At 45.5% G+C, this 21,747-nt stretch overlaps 1 protein-coding gene across 1 annotated transcript in view; it reads right to left on the minus strand.

Moving 5' to 3' along the window:
* The window catches only part of FLT1 (fms related receptor tyrosine kinase 1), a 117,848-nt gene that overhangs the window by 10,480 nt on the left and 85,621 nt on the right, over positions 1–21,747 (minus strand). The window contains exons 16-25 of the mRNA XM_055702683.1: positions 20,112–20,218; positions 17,304–17,442; positions 10,999–11,103; positions 7,624–7,737; positions 6,130–6,218; positions 4,172–4,331; positions 3,656–3,753; positions 2,992–3,114; positions 1,740–1,851; positions 11–110 (exon numbers count right to left, since the gene is read on the minus strand). Coding sequence (XP_055558658.1) covers positions 11–110; positions 1,740–1,851; positions 2,992–3,114; positions 3,656–3,753; positions 4,172–4,331; positions 6,130–6,218; positions 7,624–7,737; positions 10,999–11,103; positions 17,304–17,442; positions 20,112–20,218 — 1,147 coding nt within the window. The remainder of the gene's footprint in view (positions 1–10; positions 111–1,739; positions 1,852–2,991; positions 3,115–3,655; positions 3,754–4,171; positions 4,332–6,129; positions 6,219–7,623; positions 7,738–10,998; positions 11,104–17,303; positions 17,443–20,111; positions 20,219–21,747) is intronic.

Raw genomic sequence — 21,747 nt, forward strand, 5'->3', positions numbered from 1 at the left:
GGCATCTTACATCTCCTCGGTTGCTTGCTCCGGGGCTCGCATTCTTGTGCCTTCCTTTAGTCTGCTGCAGAAATCCTCGTCTATTTGGACTCCGGGGTAAGGAGAGGCACCTGGAGGTGACATTGGGAGAACATGGTCATACAGGCCTTGACCTGGGTACCTGTGACCTTGCCTTGGCCCTACACATCCCCCTCCAACACTCGGGTGTGCAGCATCTGCTTGCAGAGCTGGGAGCCTGGGGGCATCCCCCACTGTGGAGTCTGGCCCCTGCCTGCAACTGCTGCTGAGGGGGCTGGTCCTTGGAGCAGGGCAAGATCAAAGCAAGCACTATGGGTGGTGCTTACCTGGCCTGAATGCAAAAAATACAAATGCATCTGATTTGAAAAAGAACCCTCAAGAAAAGCTAGGTCTGATGTCTTTATTGGTTTGGACCACCCCAAATTCTAGTAAGCTGAGTATTAACAAACCCAAAATGCTCAAAACCACCTTGAAAATAGTAAAATCATGGCTTTAAATCAGGTTACAGTACATGTGCATTATTCTTCTAGTTCCTGTGTTTTTAAGATGCAGTCTGATAGTGCTGTTGGCCTTTTTTCTGTAGACAAAAAAAATCAGGAAAAAGGAAAATGAAAGGAAAAACGCAAAATAGACCTTTCAGAGAGTCAGACAGTCCACCAGGTTCAAGGAGATGGGGCCTTAAGAAAAAAAAACAACATGTAGTATGAGGCTGACCATAAAAATCACAAGAGTTGGCAGGCTGACCAACAACACGTATTTAAACTAATAAATGATTGATTGTCCTGAGAATTGTACAGTATTGTTTCCTCTGCTGTTCGCCTCTTTTGTCAGCCTCTATGTTGAACCCAATTAAGATTCTTTTATTCTGACGGTCATTGTTGTTCCTACTCAGTGTACATCTTGTATCCTGCCTTATCCACGTGAAAGAAAGGGGGGAACAAATCTTCACTGAGTTTTTATTTCAGATTGCATGTTCTAGTTCATTCTGTGGCGTATGTGCAGATCCTTGTTCTCCCACTGCATCCAGTGGCCTGGGTGAGGGGTGTGCTGGGTCCCTCCTGGGCTGGGGGAACCACCTGCTCCCAGGCTGGAAATGCGGGTGACACAGGCTGAGACATGCAAAGACCTCTGTGTGTGTTCAGCTCCCTTGCTCCCACAGGAAAAGTAAGCTTTTGAGGGAGCACCCAGCCCATGCCACTTGGTGTCTCAAACGCTATCTGCGGCACAGGAGGGGATGCCTCGGTCCCTGGCAGCTGCTGATCCAGGCCCACAGCTGTGTGTTATCCCACAGGGCTCCACATTCAATAAAAACACTTGAAAATTTGCTCTGTTTTCCTGGTTTGTGCTATTAGTCAAAACGCTGTGACTGCTCCAGCTGTGCTGCTCTGCATCTCTGCTAAGGGTTTCTACACAGAAAAGAAGGAAGCTTAGGTTTTGCCTATGGCAGGAATAGATGGTAAAGTTGTCAGATAGCTATGCTATCCATTAAAGTTTTCAGCCTGGCAAGTCAGCTTTCAGTGTCCTTACAAGCACCAAAATTTCCAGGTCACAGAGGCACGATACATACAGTTCTCCCCTCTACCCCCACACCCCACCTCTGCCTGATTTAGGGCTTTCCTTATTAAAGACCTTGGAAAACCTCATGGAAGGTAATGGTTGCTTTTCCCCAGGATGAAGTCCCTGCTGCTGAGCCCAGCTCCCGGGGTGCACAGGTAACGTACCCAAGGAAAATATCTCCCACAGCAAGACCCCATAGGACCACACGTCACTTTTTGTGTTGTAGATTTTATCAAATATGGATTCTGGAGCCATCCATTTCAGAGGAAGTCGAGCCTGGAGTAAAAGAGACAAAGGTGACTATTATTTTCAAAGCCTAAAATAATTTAATTGTAGATTAATAAACTATTCATTATGTAAATAATTACCATTCAAACAGTAACCTGTGGGATTTCCTTACAGGCAGTCAAGATAAACTCACACTCATTCAGATGCTTTTTAAATAAATTGTCAGAATAAAAGGTCATTTTTAAAATGTGTAGCACAAAACACTAGACATTGGAAACCTGTGACCAGAGTGGCCAGGTCTTTTGTTTATGGGGATGTGGCGCTATGCAGATGTCTCTTGCCAGCAGCCTAGAGACAGGGAGACAACCTACATCCAAATGCAAATCATTCTGTGATGGTGTTGGAGATGTTCTCGGGGGAATTTTCAGAGCCTGAATTGCAGGAGTATATGAGCAACCCTTGAAATCCCTTAGTGCAGCCTGTTAGGGTCTCCTGAGCAGCACCCAAGTTATGTGAACAATGTTTCCCAGCTAGCATGTAGTGCCGTAAACCCTGAAAGCTATTTATGGATGAGGGAATAGCTGGCAGGTGGGTGAGACCTCCAGAAGGAGACTTCCTGCATGACCCCAAAGCCCACACCAAGTTCCTATGGCATCAGTGGGCGCAGGCATAGTTTGCTGACCCAGTCTTCACAGCAGGCCTGGCAGGGGGCTTACTGCCTGCTTTTTGCAGCAGCAGAAGAAAAACAACAAAAAAAACAACAAAAAAAAAGAGTAGGTGCTGGAGGCAGTGAGTCCGGCTCAGCTGCTCGAGGTGCTGCTTGGCCCTGGGGACCTGGGGACACCGGGTGCACTGAGGAATGCGCACCTTGTTTCAGAGGGACTGGTTTCCTTGGGAGAAGTTTACTGAGTAAGGGGGCTATGCTGAGCCAGCCAAGAAACATATCTAAAAAATATCTGAAGTATTAACAGGGAAGAGCTGTGAAACAGCATGTCCAAGCCTTATGCCTGAGGATAGAAATGCTTTCCAGATCTGCAAAGCATCTGGATAGTTCATCTTCACATAAAAACTGTGATAGCTTTCAAGCTCTTAAGTTCAGGGAATGTGAGCATCTACAGAGAATTTTGGTGGACAGTTTGAAATGGTATGTTAGAAACATTTGGGTAAATAAACAGCATCTTGACTTACATCTCCTTTTCTCACATAATCAGGATTCTTATAAATATCTCTTGCAAGGCCAAAATCACAGATCTTCACGACATTGTTCTCAGATAAAAGGATGTTTCTGGCTGCCAGGTCACGATGAATGCACTATAATAAAATGGTTTCACAATCAAACTGCATTTCCTTAATCCTGCCCACAAATTTCCTGACTGTCTCCCATATCCTTTTAAAAATTATTACTATTATTGTTATTTGAGAGATCAATTTAATATTTTGGGGGGGAATTTGGCTATAGTTTACATGGAGCTATTGTAAACAGTAGCAGTTCTTTAAAAAACAAAATTCTTAAGTCCAGAAAGTGATAAATTTTTAAGCCCCTTGACATTTGCAGGGAAAGTGCTGATTCACTTGGACCTCCCTACCTAATATAGATTGAAATGAAGAAAAAAACCCACCACACCCAAAAGATCTTCCCTGAATGAATGAGCTTGACCCACTGCCTTCAGCCATGATCCTGTGTTTATGGACTATGGAGACTTGGATAAACACACATTATATTTATAACACCAAGAGGAAAACGGCTCTTCCTTTGGGAGCTCTCCCAAGGAAGGTGTCACCGAAACGCAGACACGATTTCACTTCTGAATCCCATCCTTCTGCAGGGAAAAATCCCCAGTGCAAAACTCACCTTTCTGGAGGAGAGGAACTCCATGCCTCTGGCCACCTGAAAGCTGTAAGAGATCAGGTCTTCCATAGTGAGGGGCAACTTGTAGAGCTCATCAGTGTCTGGGAAGGTGGAAAACAAGGTTTGTTACAAAGATGGCTCACAAGGCAGTTGTTTTCCCCTTCTCTTACTGACCCTATTACTCCCATAAATTCAGTCTTCATAGAGTAGTACTTGAAGGTCAACCCACTGTCACTGGAAACAAAAATAGTGTTTGCTTTATACCCTGTGCTTTGGACACTGCTATGTTTTCCCCAAAGATAAGGAGCAGTCAGAAGAAACAATCACACATTTTCCTGTCCGATTTAGTAACCCTGGAAATAATCTTTTTTTAAATCTTCTACCCTCTGGACATGACCCTGTGAGCGTCTCCCACGGATGTTTATTAGGGTGATAAATGAGGAAAAAAATTTCAGGGATGCACAGTATGTTGTAAAAATATCACAGACAGTGTAGGGACAGGAAGGAATTAATACCTACCCTCCTCGTCCTCCTCCACATCACTCAGACTTTTATCTTCCTGGAACCCAGAGCTTGCAAAACTCTCGCTGCTGGTGACACTGGCCAGCCTTTGTTTTTTGCCTTCCACCGGCTCAATATCCTTTTTCTCTTTCATTGGCTCTCCTTGCAGAGAGGAGTCCTTCAAACAAACAGAGGAGAAGAGGTGCTACATCAGAGTGATGGAGAGGGTGGGAGAGGAACAGAGTCAGAATTCTATTGCCTCTCCGCTGAGAGAAAATGCTGGTCCGTGGCATGTACAGTCACATCTCCCATGGGTGCAAGTGTCCAGTGCCACTGTGGCCAGTGGGGGCTGGTGGCACAGCTGCGCTCCACCAAGGTTGCCATCACCAGAGGGCAGAAATGTGATGGCTTGGGAGCACCAGTGCATGATTTTGGGGCAACCCAGGTGGGGGGCTACCTTTGATGTGATGAAGATTTGCAGGGTCCATGGAGGGACACATCCACTGAGCTGTGGCTCATCTCAGCCTGAAATGAAACATCTGAAAGGGCCTATTTGTCTCCAGTAGCCAGAGAAAGAGCATGGTGGGATGAGTTGAGAAGGATGTGCCCAGAGTGCAGGTGTCCCAGCCCTCTCAAAATAAAGCAGCAGCTTTTTGTCCCAGGCTCCTTAAGGCATCTACCTATATGTTCCTGCACAGTGCTTGGTGTGGGGCGGTAAGCCCTTCCAACGAGGAGCAAGGGCACTTTGTGTTTGAAACACAGCTGTTGTTTGAAGCTACTGCCTCTCTTCCCCAATGTCTTTATCCAATGCTTTCATGTTACGGCCCATGACGGTTCAACGGGATACATGCAACATGATGTGGAAAATGCTTTCCCACTGCTACCTGGAGAGCAGCCTAGTTGCCTGACCATGCTCTTGCCCCCTCTTCCCTATCTATTTGTCCTGCCCTGTCTCTCTCCCCTGTGCACACTGGTGCAGAGCTGGGCTCCCTTCCGCCCTCCGGCCTAGGCACTCTTCCAAAGGGTGCTGGAGCACCAAGTCTGGGCAGGCTCTTTATCAGGGGGCATATGAGCAACTACCCCCAGGGTGCACCCTGCATGGCCATGCTCCCTGCTGAGCATCCTGCACCAACAACCACACGTTGGAGAAGGCGGCTGCTGCGTTTCATGCAGAGTCCAATACAGACAGCCTTGGGGACATCCTCCTGAGTGTGCCCTCTGGCACAGACCTCCTAAAAAAGCCCTGAGATGCTGCTGAACTTTTGGCACAGCTGAGCAGGTTTTTGAGGGTTGCCTTTCTGGGTCTGGGCTCCTAAATCCTACTTCATAGCCCTTAATCCTCCAGGGGATTTTGCTGAAAACGCACAAGCAGGGATATAGTTGACACATTTGGGTTCAGGTTTGTAATAAGAAACATGCCGTAGATTTGATTCAGAGGGCTGTGGGACGTGAGGACAAGACACTAATCTCTTTTCTTCTTGATAGCCCTTCTCCTCACACAATAATAATATTACTTGCAAATCTCTCAATATTAGGGTGCCTTGGAACATGAGCTTTAAATGGCATTATCTCAGTTGTGTTCCCAGCGGTGCTGAAATCAGTGGGCAAAACCACTTCCTTTGGCTTCGCTGACACCAGCCTCTGAAGTGACCCCAAGCTCACCAGGAATGGGTTTGTCAGCAGTGGGGCGAGAGCATGTGGGGACACTTTGGCTAGGATTCACTTCCTCTTGCCGTAGACGGCTCCAGCTGAATTACTCCCAGCAGTCTCCTTGCAGTCAAGGAAAAAAAAAAAATGAGTCCCTCCCTGGCACAATACATCCCACACCAAATATTAAAATAGGTCAGGTGAACTGCAACCATTTTGCTTCTTTGATAAAAGAGAGTCTAAGGAGACTAGCTCAGAGACTGACATCTACAATACCAACACGTAAGTTAGGTAAAGATGAACCCTACTGGAGGCACCTGCCTCCTCACCTTGTTAGGGCAGAAAAAATTCCTCTTGCTCTTCAGGTAGTTTGATAAATTCCCGTACTTGCAGTATTCAACAATCACCATCAGAGGCCCTGGGCAAACAGAAAATGCATTTTGATCAGTGTAAAGCAATACTAGGCAGCATCGGTTCTGAGAATAGTCTTTCGTGCCTGCAACTATAACTTGAGTCCAGAATAACTAACATGTCCTAATGAAGTAGAAGGCTGCTTGAAGGACTCCGGACATGTTAGTAGAACAATACTGTTTCTGGAAATCAGGGAAGGACCTAAGTTTTGAGAACTGAGTCATGAATTTGGGTCCTGAGGGACCCTCAATTTCCCCTTTGGGCAGGCTGCATTCAGACTGGAGTCCCACAACCCACACACGTTGAACTGAAATAGAATCATAGAATAACTTAGATTGGAAAAGACCTTTGAGATCATCAGGTCCAACCGTTAACCCAGCACTGCCAAGTCCACCACTAAACCATGTCCCTAGGCACCACATCTACACATCTTTTAAATGCCTCTAGGGATGGCAATTCCACCACCTCCCTGAGCTGCCTGTTCCAATGCTTGTCCACCCTTTCTGTGAAGACATTTTTTCTAATACCGAATTTAAACCTCCCCTGCCGCAACTTGAGCCCGTTTCCTCTCATCCTGTCCCTTGTTACCTGGGAGAAGAGACCGAGCCCACCTGCCTACCCCCTCCCTTCAGGCAGCTGCAGAGAGCGATAAGGTCTCCCCTCAGCCTCCTCCTCTCCAGGCTGAACACCCCCAGCTCCCTCAGCTGCTCCTCATCAGACTTGTGCCCCAGCCCCTTCCCCAGCCCCGCTGCCCTTCGCTGGACACGCTCCAGCCCCTCGACGTCCCTCCTGCAGCGAGGGGCCCGACACTGAACCCAGGGTTCGAGGTGCGGCCTCACCAGTGCCCGGTACAGGGGGCGGTCACTGCCCTGGCCCTGCTGGCCACACTGTTTCTGACACCAGCCAGGACATTGCTACTGGCCTTCTTGGCCACCTGGGCACACTGTTGGGTGTGCATTTCTAATACACATACCCAAATATAAAATGCGTATCTAAATAGGTGACATATCCAAAACAAACGATCACTCATAGTGGCCCTTTGATTTTCTTAGTGGAATATCACACAGCTTTTTACAACATTTGCCTTGCGATTCACTGTTCAGGGCCAGCAGACAGCATCCCTTGTTCCCAGCCTTTCAAGATCATGTTTAGCTTGAGCAGTGAAGTGAGATAAAGGACAAGCAGCATGGTCCTAAATTCACACTTCTCATGTTAACACTAAAAGAGAGTTTAAGTAGAGAAAAACGTTTAATCACTTCATTAAACGAGCAAAAAATCTCTTTTCTTCACCAACCACAGGACAAGCTCAAATATTTCAAGTTTATAATCTTCAGATGAAAAACAACACAGCCAACTGACTGTTACTGGGAGGTGATCCAAACTCCTTTTCAGTGCAGTGCAGATATTTTTACCTCCATTTTTTGTGCATGCTCCCAATAAATTCACAATATTGAGATGATGTCCAATGTGGATCAGGATTTTCAGCTCAGTCATCAGTGCTTTGTACTCACTGGCTGTAGCTCCTTCTGTAAACACAAAATAAAGTCAATGTGAAATGGCAAAGAACTGGTCCTGCTGAGCTTTATCACTTCTCAATGTTTTCCAATGAAATAACTTCCACTACTGGACATACTTCATGTGTTGATGTTCTTTTCTATTCCTCCCTGCTCAGCATCCTCTTACTTGCAATAAAGCCCATAAAAAGATTTTGGCACTCAACTTCCTCCCAGTAGACTCTGCTATATTTAGAACTGAGATATTTTTTTTTCTCACATGAACAGTTTTGTCATTCCAGCCAAAAAAAATTGAAAGAACAAATAAAAGGGGATTTCAAGACTAATTAACTCTATCTAGAGCAGGTTTCAGAGGGCCTGACTTCAGCCATCTGAGGGTTATGTACTAGCCTGAACTAATCAACATCTCAGGGAGTCAGTGACAAGAGCAAGGCATCTCCCTTCTCTCTGCTTCTTCCTCCTCTCCCTTCATTGGCTGCCCAACCCCTCAACAGAACCAGCCACAGCTGCACCTTGTCTCCATCAGCCAACCCACCGCCCCTGAAGCCAGCCCACAGTTGTATATTATCAATGCTAATTAACCCAGCTTCGTTCCTCTGCACCGCCCCTTGGTGATGTTTGTCTGGTTCTGTTCGTTATAGAGGAAGCCTGGAGTGTTATGATAAATCAGGAAAGTAAACTTTAATTCATTAAAGTTAGGTGACTACATGTCACTCTTGTGAGTTATGATCAATATTAATAATAATAGTAATGATATAAGAAATCCCACAACTAAACCCAAAATATCCTATTTAGTGTGGAGTGAAACTTTTAATTCCCTCTGAGCAAACCTTTTTCTACAGTATTTTATTTTGATAAGAAAAAAAGAAAAAACATATTGCTTTGTGTAGACCCAAAAGGACATCTTCTGTTTAGTGACACTGACGGTAAGAACAGTCCTGTGGAAAGAACCTAGAGCTAGGTCTTAAAGGCCTTCATTTCAACATCTGAATGGAAACAGATTTTCCTGGTGGCCCCAGACAAAACTTGTCATCTACCCAGTGACCCACTGTTCATCTGTATAGGTGGTGACACTTCCCATCCACTTCATGGGAATTCTGTGAGGACAAAGCCCATGAATGACGGCAAAGTTTCTGGAAAATCTAGTGAGGACACAAGGAATGGAACGGATCTCCCCTAACTTTAGGTGCCTGTAGTGAAGACACCTACAAAGGATCTAGGCACCACAGACTCTCTTCATAGCCAGCAGAGCTACACAAGTGCCTGACTCGCCATACTTAGGAATCTGCCCTAGGATGGGATGTTTTTCGCACCACTGGCAATAAAGGAAATTTGGGTGACTAACTCAGATACAAGTATCTACCCTGCACATGGGCACATGAGTCCCACCATTAAGACTTCTTGTAGCTGCCGTCTGCTCCAATCTATTCCAGCAGCAACCTCTGCTGCCTTGATGGTGCCGGCTGGCACAAGAAGCCTGCTGATGTACGTAAAGAAATGTTGAATCTGTCAGACCACTCTGCCAGCACGTATGTCTGCAAGCTGGCAAAATAGCTTAGTTAACCAGGGGTCAGGCAATGACCCAGGTGACAGGCCATCCACTGAAACCAGTGACACAGATGGCTATTGGCCCACTGCTGCAGAAGGTCTGGACAGCGACCAAAGCTTTAGTTTCCTCCCATTTTCCAGACATGCTGGCTGCAGGGCAGTTGTTCATTTGGCATTGGCCAACAGGGTATTTCTGTGTTTCTGGAACAAGAGAGAGGAGAAAGGTTTGCAACACGCTCATCTGCAAATTCCCTCCTTGGGGGTGATCCTGGATATCACAGCAGCACGTACCACCCCCTGTGAAAACATCTGAATTGTGTTGCAGAACAAGCCTGTTGGAGACATATCCAGAGGGCACACCCTACACGGAGCACAGCTGCCAGGTCACTGCCAGCAAGAAATAGAAGCTATTTCAGGTTGAGTGTTGCAGGGACAGACTGTAGGTCTAAGAGTATCGCACATGCCCCTCCAAGGGCTGGAAGAAACATGTGCAGATCTCCTGATAACTGATAAGCAAGCAGCTGTGAAGCTAGAAGCCACTGGGTAAGAGGGATGTATTCAAACTATGCCTGAACAGAGCCAACTGAGAGTATCAGGGATCCAAGCCTTACTGAACAGGGGATATGTCCTGGCAGAGAATGACACTGAAGAGGATTCAGGGACTAAGACAGATAAGCAAAGCTGTGTAAGCTCCCAGGGCAATGCAAAAAAAGCCTGCTATGATCCTTAGATACACAAACAAGGGAAAGCTAAATACACAGGAAGGGATGCTACCAGGACTCTGGGTTAGGGAATTCAGCCACAGCTGCTGCAGGCTATGACTGAATATCATCCTGCCTGCTAACTTCCCAAGTGCCCTCTTCAAATTGATAAGGGTCTTTGTCCTTTCTGCTCCAACGAGAAAAGTGGCAGTGCATAGCTGGGAGATGATTTCACTTTGGAAAGAGCGCTGGTGTATGAACAGCGCTGGCAAACCCATTACACAACCCGGGTGTCAGCATCCTAAGCACTGTGTGATGAGCCTGCAGACGGTTCAGAGAGCGCACACCTGCACAACAGCTCCAAGATTTAAACTGCTCAATCTGTTTTGCTTAATAAAAGGGCCTTCATGAAGAAAATCATTATATAATCTAATGGGGAAGGTTAGAACAAGACGCAACAGTCAGGCAGATGCAAATCAGACATAAGGCATCTGTTTTTAACAGTGATATGATTAGTCATCAGAACTAATGACCAAGGAAAATACAAAAGCTTCCATCCGAGTGTCTTCACATCAAGGTGGATGCCTTACACTTCAGCTAAATTTAATTTATGGTGTTGGGTACAGTGGCAGTCTAGCATGACAGTACAACATAGAGTGCGCAGGAAATCTAATTGCCCCTTCTGATCCGACAAAAGTGACTCTTTTATTCTTTGTGGCATTTGAAGCTGTGGAACCAGATTTTCAAAAAAAAATAGGCAATCAGGTTCTCACTGCATCTGAAACTTTCTCCTTATCATGTGACAATTTATCATCCTTCTTACTGCAAATGCAATTTTTATTTCGTAGTTCTGCCATTTCACTTGTGGTGGACCCGAAGCTTGGTGTACACATTTTGGAGACCTCAGAGAGTTAGTGGGGGGGAGGGGATACCATCATACACGCTTGCTTTTGACAGCATCATATTAAATATGGGACACTATATAAGGCATCAATTTTTCCAGCCCAGCTTTCCAGCAAGATACCTTTCAGCATTTTCACCGCAACTATTCTGCATGTTGGTGATTTCTTAATTCCAAAAGCAGATGCCTGTACCACCTTTCCAAAAGCTCCGTGTCCAAGAGACTTTCCTGTAAAGAAAATAAATTGGAAAGAGACATTCTGGTAAAAAAGAAATCTTGTCAGGAAATGGCTTCGTAGATAATGAATTGAAAAATGTGCTTAACAATTGAAAAATGTGCTTTACAGTAAGTCCCACGTGTATATTTGCAACATACAGGTGTTTCGGGTTTTTTGTTTGGTTTGGGGTGTTTTTTTTAGGAGTAAGCAGACAACCCAGAAGACAGTCATTAGAGAGAGTAAGCGATATGGTTGAAAATCATGCTAAATGAATGCAGCCATTCAGTGGAGGTACACTGGCTTCTGACTCATTTTCTTCAGTCCAGCTCTGTCAGAGAAAGATTTGCTCCTCTCTTCCCTGAGCATAGTGCACCATGCAGCAGGCTGTGACACTGCTAGTCATGTCCTCAATAACACAGGGCCTCCACCTAATCTCACACACACATTAAGATGCAGCTTGCCACAGACTTCGGTATTTTTTACAAACCAAATCCTACCTTCTCAAACAAAGTGCCTTAAAATTATCTTCATTCCAGGAAGGCAGCAGCAACTTTGCATTGCAGCCCCTGGAATATATGCTCAACCCCCTGATGCTCTTCCCTAACAAACACTTGTAGGCTGAGATCACGGAGTGGTGAGAAGCTGCAAATCTGTGCAAATGAGACTTTTACATTTGCAAAATGAGGTCTGGGGGGATTCACTGAGAGGGAACTTGGAGTGACAAATGCTGGGTTTGGTCATGGAGGGTATGACACTTCCAGGTGTCCAAGGACAGACATTTGTACTGCATCATCATGCTACAGATGATGAGCAGACCACAGGAGAAGCAGCAAGAGGTCCTTGAGATAAATCAACAGGCATCAATAAAATTCTCCAGCAGCAGAATCTGAGTGTCCTTTTCATGTTCAGAACCAGGTAAGACTCCAAGGGTACTGTTATAACTTTTCTAGAGTTTGTGACATTTTATGTCAATCATATGATCTTCACAGCCTTCTTCATGATTTATTAGCATTCAAAGCAAGGAGTATTGACTACCTCCTTGGTACTGTGCTCACATAGACAGGCCTGGTTGCCTCTGCCTTCTCTAGTGGCTGGCAGAGTTTTGACCAGAAAGATCTTGTCGGCACATCAGCTCGCAATACATTTTATTTCCAAGTAACTATTTTCAGATTGTATTTGTGCTTCACCTTCAGCAGAAAGCAGGCACATAGGTGGCTAGCAAGAGTATAGCAGCGGGTTTTGTGGTGTAGAGAAGAGTATAAAATAAAGGCCAGCTTTTCATTATAAAGGCAAGGAATAAGATGTGACATATTTATTTCTCAAGTATGCACATGCAACATAGCCATATCCATAGCACAACTGGCTTTTCCTATGTTGGACATCTGTTTGACTAGCCCTTTCTTGGACATCTACCTTGCTGTTGTCTAAGTGACAGACGAAACCCACTCAGACACTCACAAGCAGAGAAGAAGAGCTGCTGTCAGTTCTAAATTAAATAGATACTACCTTGTATATGTGTATCACATTTCTAAACTGTAATTCTCAGTCGGTCAGTAGAAGCAAATAGCATATGTTATCAAAGCAACAGAAACATGAAGTGGAATATATTAAGCCAAAAAATCCCCAGAAATTTGTTTACCTCCTCGATGTGCAAAAGCGTTGCATTTTTTTACAGCAAATAAAACCCATGAAGAAATTAATCTACATGGCTGAAAAGCATTAACAGACTGAGCCTTGGTTTGTGAAGGGCCTAAGCCCTAATGTTTGACACATAAATACGAGCAAATCAGTGTGTGTCTTTGAAAATTTACAGTCACCTTTTTAGTTACTGCATATAGCTTCTTCATTCAGCAGATGTATAAAAGAAACATTAAAACTAAGGTCTCAGTTTTCTTTGTGAACTGATGTTCTTAGTCCTTAATGTATCAACTGTGTGTGGTTCCTAAAAGATGAAGTTGCAGTTTGAGGTCCTGTAAAACTCATTGTACCTTTGTTTAATCCATAACCTTAATCTGTTTCCATCACTGTTAACTCACTTCCCACATCGAGATAACCTACTTAGTCACCACTTGGAAAACATACCGCTTAGGTCATAAAGCTACACAAAGCTGCTAACCTTTCATAAAGGAGAATGAGCACTGGAAACAACACTTCCTTCTCTAAATAATGGTTGTGATTTAATGGGAAACTGTAATAACGCTTGATGTATTAGACTTCATTGCTTTGCTGTTGTTTGTACCGTGCTAAATTTTAGCACAGAATAGGGCTGCTTTAACTTTTCAGCACATAGATCAGACTCCACACTTTAGTAGGTAGATTGTGTCTATGATTGCTCTTGCAAAACCCCTTATGTTGACACACAAAATAATTACAGAAGTATTAAATGGAGCAATTAAACAGAGGAATATTCAGTTGCCCAACCATCTGAGAAGTCAACTTGTCACAGCCTTCAAGCAGCTACACCGGCCAAGTTTGGGGTAATGCTCAGGTAGGAAAAGTTGCAGCATTTACATCCAGACCAAGGAAGCAAAATGCTCTACTCTGCCTTTGACTTTGGTTTCTTCCAGCAACTCAGAACTCACTAAAGCAAACATACCCCTCCGTCAAGGAGTTTTGGATCAGGAGGTTCCATTTCAGTCCCATTTTAGCAGAGTCCTTCAAGCTTGTGCATTGCTGGGCTGGGGCATCATCAAAAAGCACTTGCAGACACTGCTCTCTACGTCTGTGGGAAGGCAGAGGCTCGAAGGTGCGTTTGTTTCTCAGGTCCTTTGCCGCAGTTTAAGTCATCTGGGTTTCCCCCACACCCAGCTTCATATTTTCCATTATGTTACGTACACCAGTGCTCCGCGTGAAGGAGAACAGAAAGCGCTGTGCTTGGTGCCAGCGCTGTGGGCTTGCAGCGCCCGGGGGGAGCAGGGCTCAGGAAGCCATCTACCACCGGCACCTTTGGCACTGTGTGGGAGCTGTGCAGCAACACTCCCTCGGGGTCCTGCACCACAGCCCCAGCAGTGTGTGACCTCTCATAGATGAGGAAGGTCAAGCCCAAGAGTAAGGTGAGAAATGTGTGATAGCTCAGCTAGCGCTTACACTGGGCTGCAATGTTATCTCCAGCCACGCTGACAGTGATTTATAGCACCGTCATTTTTCTGCCTAATGAAAAGATGACATTTTGCTCTCAGACAGACTAATCTATATTGAATGTTAATTATCCTGACTTCAGTGGCACCTGTATGAAATTTTCTGTAACATCTGTAGCTCTTACATAGGAAGGGGGTGTCTGGTTATATAAGCGTTGCATCGCAGCCATGGGCTATACGTGTGTGTGTTGAAGGAACAAACTGAAAAAGAGATGTGGGCTGAAAGGAGAGACTTATTTGCAAAAGTTGCAATAAATATGTATTCTGGAGGATAAGTAGGTGGAAAGAGAAAAAGAGGCATATCTGATGCTGGAAGGGGTTGCATTTACAAGTAAAAATATTTTTGAAAAACCATAGAAGCACATTTTGTGTTTGTGAGACACTAATCCTCAGAGACTTCCAAGGTTACTCAAAGACTGAGCCAACTGCCATGTAAGCAGGACTTGCACTGAGCTAATCTAGCATACTGCACATACCCAGCTTCTCTGAATCTGGTTCTCATTCATTGTCAGCATTCTTTCTTTGTTTACACCAGTTCTTCCAATTTTAACTCATTCTCTGGTCATCATTCCTCACCTCCAGACTCCAAACACGAAGCCTGCAGGACATGGGGTTTTTTCTTGCTGTTTACATTCCATTTCTGCTTGATTCTTTCCATGGGATTTACACAAAAATAAAACATCGTGTAAATGAGCAATCACATTGTCTGCCCATCAGGCTCTTGGTCCATCATTGTAAGAACACTATTTGGAGGTTGAAGACACTCCAGCACAAGGTTATGTTTCAGCATTCCCAGAATTATGTATGACAATTATAAATTGCTAGCAATATATTTCAGCTGTACTTATCCACATCTGGTCACCTTGTGACTTCCAGCAGGCAAATTAAGTGTGATCCTAATTGTATGCATGTTTTAATCACCCTCTGCCCCTGATCCCCGGAGGATGGAAGGAATCTGTTACAGCTCCTAGCTCAAACGCAGGGATTTTCTAGACCATGCTGTAGGACAAATATAATGCATGCCTGAAAGAACAAACAGCACTATAGCAACAGGCTGAACTTATCACTGATATTTCAATGTTGACCTTCTTGCTAAAATCTGTGTGGTTTCCGGAGGGATTCCTCAACTTCAAAATCTGGCTCCTACCCTCCTGCCCTCCTCATCAGCCCCACACTAGGCTAAGCAAGTCAGGAATGCTCCCAAATCCATGCCTTTCACTGGGGCATCTGTAGGCGAGCTAGCTCTAGGTTCAAAGTTTCCATGGATATTTATTTAATTATTAATGTGTGGACTCATGTGTCACATTCTTCCACTTTATGGTGCACTGACAAGAATGTTTACAAATCCCCAGCACAGAGGGAAAACAGGGAGAGTGGGCTGGAGAGAGGAGGAAAGGGAGAAACTGGGAGGAGTACAGGGTGGACTGCGAGGACCCATTTCTGCATAGGCTTTTTTCCAAATGAGTACCTAACCAGGTGACAAGGGGAGTGCAGTAAATGCCAAAGGTCAGGCTCTTGAGACTAAGGAGAAGCATCCAAGTCAGCAGTCTGATTTGGAAGCCTTCAGTTGCCTGTTTCTATGTCATGTTTTAAGTAAATCCATCTGCAAAACAGAGTGCAACATTCTTGCCTGTATTCTCTTTTTATGACAAGGTGACCACCTTGGTGGATGAGGGAAAGACTGTGGATTTTGTTTACCTAGACTTTACTAGTAAAGTCTTTGACACCATTTCCCACAGCATTCTCCTGGAGAAACTGGCTGCTTGTGGATTGGATGGGCATACACTTTTCTGGGCAAAAAACTGTCTGAATGGCCAAGCCCAAACAGTTGTGCTGGACAGAGTGACATCCAGCTGGTTGCCAGTCACAAGTGGTGCTCCCCAGGGCTCAGTGCTGGGGCCAGTCCTGTTTAGCATCTTTATCACTGATCTGGACGAGGGGATCGAGTGCACCCTCGGTGAGTTTGCAGACCACACCAAGCTGGGTGGGAGTGTTGGTCTGCTGGAGGGCAGGAGGCTCTGCAGAGGGGTCTGGGCAGGCTGGGCCGATGGGCCGAGGCCAGTGGTGTGAGGTTCAACCAGGCTCAGTGCCGGGCCCTGCCCGTGGGTCACACCAGCCCCAGGCAGCGCTACAGGCTGGGGCAGGGGGCTGGGAACTGCCCGGTGGGAAAGGGCCTGGGGGTGCTGGCTGACAGCCGGCTGGGCATGAGCCCCCAGTGTGCCCAGGTGGCCAAGGGGCCAGCAGCGTCCTGGCTGGTGTCAGAAACAGTGTGGCCAGCAGGGCCAGGGCAGTGACCGCCCCCTGGACTGGGCACTGGTGAGGCCGCACCTCGAACCCTGGGTTCAGTGTCGGGCCCCTCGCTGCAGGAGGGACGTCGAGGGGCTGGAGCGTGTCCAGGGAAGGGCAGCGGGGCTGGGGAAGGGGCTGGGGCACAAGTCTGATGAGGAGCAGCTGAGGGAGCTGGGGGTGTTCAGCCTGGAGAGGAGGAGGCTGAGGGGAGACCTTATCGCTCTCTGCAGCTGCCTGAAGGGAGGGGGTAGGCAGGTGGGCTCGGTCTCTTCTCCCAGGTAAAAAGTGACAGGATGAGAGGAAACGGGCTCAAGTTGCGCCAGGGGAGGTTTAAATAGTGTAGGGAAAAAAATGTCTTCACAGAAAGGGTGGTCAAGCATTGGAACAGGCTGCCCAGGGAGGTGGCTGAGTCACCATCCCTGGAGGTATTTGAAAGACGTAGAAATTGGTGCTTATGGATGTAGTTTAGTGATAGACTTGGCAGTGCTGGGTTAATGGTTGGACTTGATGATCTTAAAGGTCTTTTCCAACCTAAATGATTCCATTATTCTGTGATTCTATTTTAGTTTTCCTACCTGGAGTCAAAATGTACTTATGGAAAGTCAGGTGGACAGTCAGTCAGTTCTAAACACTGTAATTCAGTCATGGACCAGGGCATAGCTCACACCAAACCTGGAAGTATGTTGTGCTGTGTGTCTAAAACACACCCAGCTTCTCTTTACCTGTAGCTACAGGTATAACTTATTAAATCACTGCAAACCCAATATGAAGTATGCCAATATTACCTAGTTTCAGCCTTTCCCTTGCAATTTCCCACTTGCTGGCATCATAAGGCAGATGTTCACATTGCTCATCTAAGGGGACTTCGTCAGGGTCCATTATGATTGACAGATAATGGTTGGTCTTCATTTCAGAGGAATAAGGCTGGAAAACAAAGAATATTGCAAAATGAAAAAAAAGGGTAAGGCTATCCGTAAGCATCTTCTTGTTTGGATTAAGGGCTCCAAGTTAATTCTGCCAACGGGGCCACGTGTTTCACAGTGCAGTACGCAGTTTAGTTAAGCTCCCTTTGGCTTTTTTATGTATCGCAAGATTTTTTTGTGTAAAAGAAACTCCTTCCTTTAGTTTTCCTCCTATGTGACTTACTGGTTTCTTCAATGAAATCCATGTGGATCTGTACTAACATATGGTGTTATGATACAGACCCTCTGCACAGTCAAGAGAAATATTTTCAGCAAATGACTAAACATTGCTGATAAAAATAACTTTCCTTCATGATTGTGCAAAGCAAGAAGTGGCCATATGCAACAGATGGAGTTCAACTGCTGGTGTTTATTTTTTCCATATACCCAGCAAAGACAGGTCATATGTGGTTAGAAGTTGTGCAAGACTAGTTGCCAAGAGACTAGACCTAGACATGACGTGTTTCAGAAACTGTTTATAAATTTTAAGAATTTTTTATTCCTTTGGTATAATTTCTGACAAATGTACTGAAATTATTTGAGTTTGGAGGAATTGAAAAACACGCAGAGTCAAACACATAATTTCAAATGAATTTGACAGAAGTTCAGTTTCTACTGAGCAAATGGATTATCCACTTCACATGAGAAATGTAAGGAGGGATGAACCTAGTTTCAAAGTTTTCTGCAGTCCATCCATTTTGAAACATTTTTCTTCAAAAAGCACTGAGATTGCCATTCTAATCCAAAGGGCTTTTCTTGACACAGGAGCACTTATATTTCTATAGAAAAGGTCTAGTGTTTGCTCTGATATCCTGGCTATTAGTTGGAATGTATGGAAAATCTGTTGAACTAAGCCTCTTTGTGGTATATTTCCTAAACTCATGGAAACAACACACAGGCACAGACACAAACACACAGATATATCTACATATTTTTCTTTTGTTGCTTTACCTCCTGTGACTTTCAACGTTCCTCCCTTACAGCTTGGAAATATGTCCCTAATTACATGCGTTTCCAGGCATTTGTTTGAGAAGGATATTACTAGCTGTGTATGCTTTGGTTACAAACACAACTAGACTAAAATGACAGTAGCTAATAGCTCCTGCTTTTGTTGCCTTCCACCATCCCCAGAAAACAGAAAGTGAGTCCCAAGAAGATTGCACTGATGCTTGGGGAAAAGCCAATTGGAATAAAGTCTGGCTCCAAATGATCCACTGGCCCTAATCAGGACATGGGTAAGTGGGATATGGATAGAAACAGAAGCATGTGTGGTGCTCCAAAAAGGGCATTCCTTGATAGAGATGTGTACCAGACTGCTCCTACCAGTCACTTCAGAAGGGCTTTTAAGTGGACCCATGCCATAAAAAGCAACAGGGGAGTGGGAAGGTACAGAGAGCTTCCCATGGTTCTTTATCAGATGCATTGAATAACACTTTTTTGGCACAATTAGAGATTTGAAACATTTTGAATGATGAAGAATTGTTAAGTATGTCATTTGTCCCTTTATGTGTAATAGATCTTAAGAAAATGATCTCAGAGAGCCTATAAGTATTTTTCTCTGTTGTGGCAACATGATTTGTATAGGAAATGTAATTTAGAGCTCATTCCAGACATAAATCCCTGAGAGTAAGGGTTTGTAACAGAAACACAGAGAAGACCGTAAGCATAGACCAACACTAGCTGGAAAGGCTCATCTGGAAAGGAGCCTTCACATGTCATCTAGTTGAAGTCCCTTGTTCTACAGCAATGATGATTATTTTTATTATCTTTTAACGATCTAAAAAGCAAATGTCGAGTTTTGGTATTATAATACATTAAAAATGTATTAAGTGAATTATTATTAATGAAAACGGGAGTGGCGAGAGGGGGCCATGCAGCCATTCCTCATCTCCTGTCCTGCAGTGCACCCCGTCAGCCCAACACTTCCCTTCCTTCAAATCCATCTACTCCTGCAAGTTGCTCTGAGATCTTTCTGCGCTACTGAGGAGTTGTAATTTTCTGCTTATGAGAGCTGCTGTGGTTTAAACTGCACACACCACATGATGCAGACATGGTGTTGTCAGGAAAAAGGGCTTTAAACCATCACAGTCAGCCCTGGACAAGAAAGAGGGTCAGCTGCAGGGGCAGTTAACATTATCATGCTGATACAGGATCATCCACTCTAGAGGCTGCACCACCAAACCTACTCCAGTAAAATATCACTTTGGAAGTGATGTAATTATACCAGATGCTGTGTGCAAGCCAGACCTCGGTGTGCTCTGTGAAGATCTGTCATTCCCGATCACTCAGATCTTCAAAGACATTAAGATGCCAAACCCCCACAGCTTTTAAGGGAATGGGGATGCCTTTGGTGGGAGTCAGGCACCCAAATGCTTGTGAGTCTCAGAGCCTTGCCCCCACCCAGGCTTTGCTTCCTGGCTTACTCATACTCAGCCTTGCAAGTCATGGTTCCCTCCTGGGCACCCATCAGCCGCCTCGCGATTGCACAGGGAACAAAGGTAAGCAGTAAGTGAATGAGGTTTCTTTTTGGTAGACCCAGCAAACCCAGTGGCCTGGGAAGGATTTTCTAACAAGAGCAAGGGGCTGGTGATGAGAGGCAGGTGCTGTCGGGAGCTCCCTGTCTGTTCTTACCCTCTTCAGCTTGCGAATGAAAAGAGTCAACAGGAGCCAAAAGAGCGTTGCAGCCACACAGGTGCAGGTCAGGGTTATTAGCTCCAGGTTTGACCTCTCCGATGTGCCTGGGAAAATCAAGTGGCAAACATTTTAGAAAATGACCTGCAAAGCAAGGGCACTTTATGTTTCTTTGCCATTAAAATAAAATACCAGGAAGGACCAGCTTCTTTTCAATGGGGTATTAATCTCTGTTTGGACTGGCTCGTGGAGCCTAGAAACAAAAAGGTCTCCCCAGCAAAGCCATTGTATTGAACCCAGCAAAATTGTATTTGATCCGTCTATGAGATTTTCAGTAAAAAGCCAGCTCTTCTTTCAGGTGCAGGAGGCAGAGTAAACCAGGTTGAGGATGGCCAGTCAGACAATAATTCCCTTTTGAGGTAAAAATTCAGCTGCAGGGTATTTTTAGCCAAATTTTCTCTGTGTGAGAATGTGTGTGGACCAGCGCATGTGATTTGACCCCTTCACCCCCCAGCAGCAAAACCCATCTAGCCAAGCCCACAGCTGAGAGAGGAGCAAAGGTCTTGAAAACACTCCCCAGCACCCTCGGGAGAGGACGGGGCTGCATGGAGGGGACGGCTCTGCTGGCCCTTCCCCATGGGCAATGCCGTGATGTGAGAGCTGCTGCTAATGTGCAAGAGAACCTCCATGGAGGGCTTGTGCTGGTGCAGATGCCAGTGAACCCAGGTGTGACCTGGGGCACACTGCAGTGTAGCTGCTTGGGTTTTGCTGTCCGGGATGCCTGATGCTTTTCCTTGGGCACCATGTCTGCCCTGCCCCAGCTCAGCGAGATCTTCCGTGCCAATGACTGAGCCCTGCAGCCCATACCTCCATCCCAGCTGTTCTGGAAACCCATCAGCCCTCATCAAAAACCCCGGCACTGGAGAGCTGGGGGCTGCCTTGGGGTCTCGCAATGCAGCCAGCAGGAGTCCATGAGCTCTTTTTCCCATGGGCTGGATGGATCTGGTCTGGCACCTGTGAGTTCAGCTCATACAAAGCATGGCACAGAGGTCTTGAGCCTCATCCCCACTGGGCAGAAACCCAGGGCACAGAGCCTTGCATTCCTTCCAACCCACCGGTCCGCCAGCAGGCTCTCTGTCCTCAGGTCTTCTGCCAGTCACACTGGCAGCACTGGGCCAGGCTCCCTGAGGGGACATCGGACCCTCTCCTCCCCCCTGCAGCACCCTGCAGAACCCAGCTGGCAGGGAGCTGGGAGAGCTCTCCAAACCGGGGAACAGATTAAGCACAGAAAGGGGAAAAACAAAAACAACAACGACTGAAAACAGAGCAGCAAGAAAACATGAACATTAGAAATCTGGAGAGTATTAGAGCCCAATGACAGATCTTAAAAAAAAGCCAAAATAGAATTCGCTTCAGACTGCTGTTTAGGGACTCATAAAATGGTTTCAGAGCAGTCTGTTTTGCAAATCCTGTGATCGTGTCAAAATACCACACTTCCCACAATATGTTTCCCATCTGATTGGTAGCAAATGCAAAAAAACCCCAAACCCCTCATGTTCTGCCTTTTATTCTGATACACCCTCCAGAGAGAGAAAATGAGAGGACAAGGAGGAATAAATCTGAGCATGATTTCACA

This window comes from Falco cherrug, chromosome 2, assembly GCF_023634085.1.
Source record: "Falco cherrug isolate bFalChe1 chromosome 2, bFalChe1.pri, whole genome shotgun sequence".
Classification (NCBI taxonomy): domain Eukaryota; kingdom Metazoa; phylum Chordata; class Aves; order Falconiformes; family Falconidae; genus Falco; species Falco cherrug.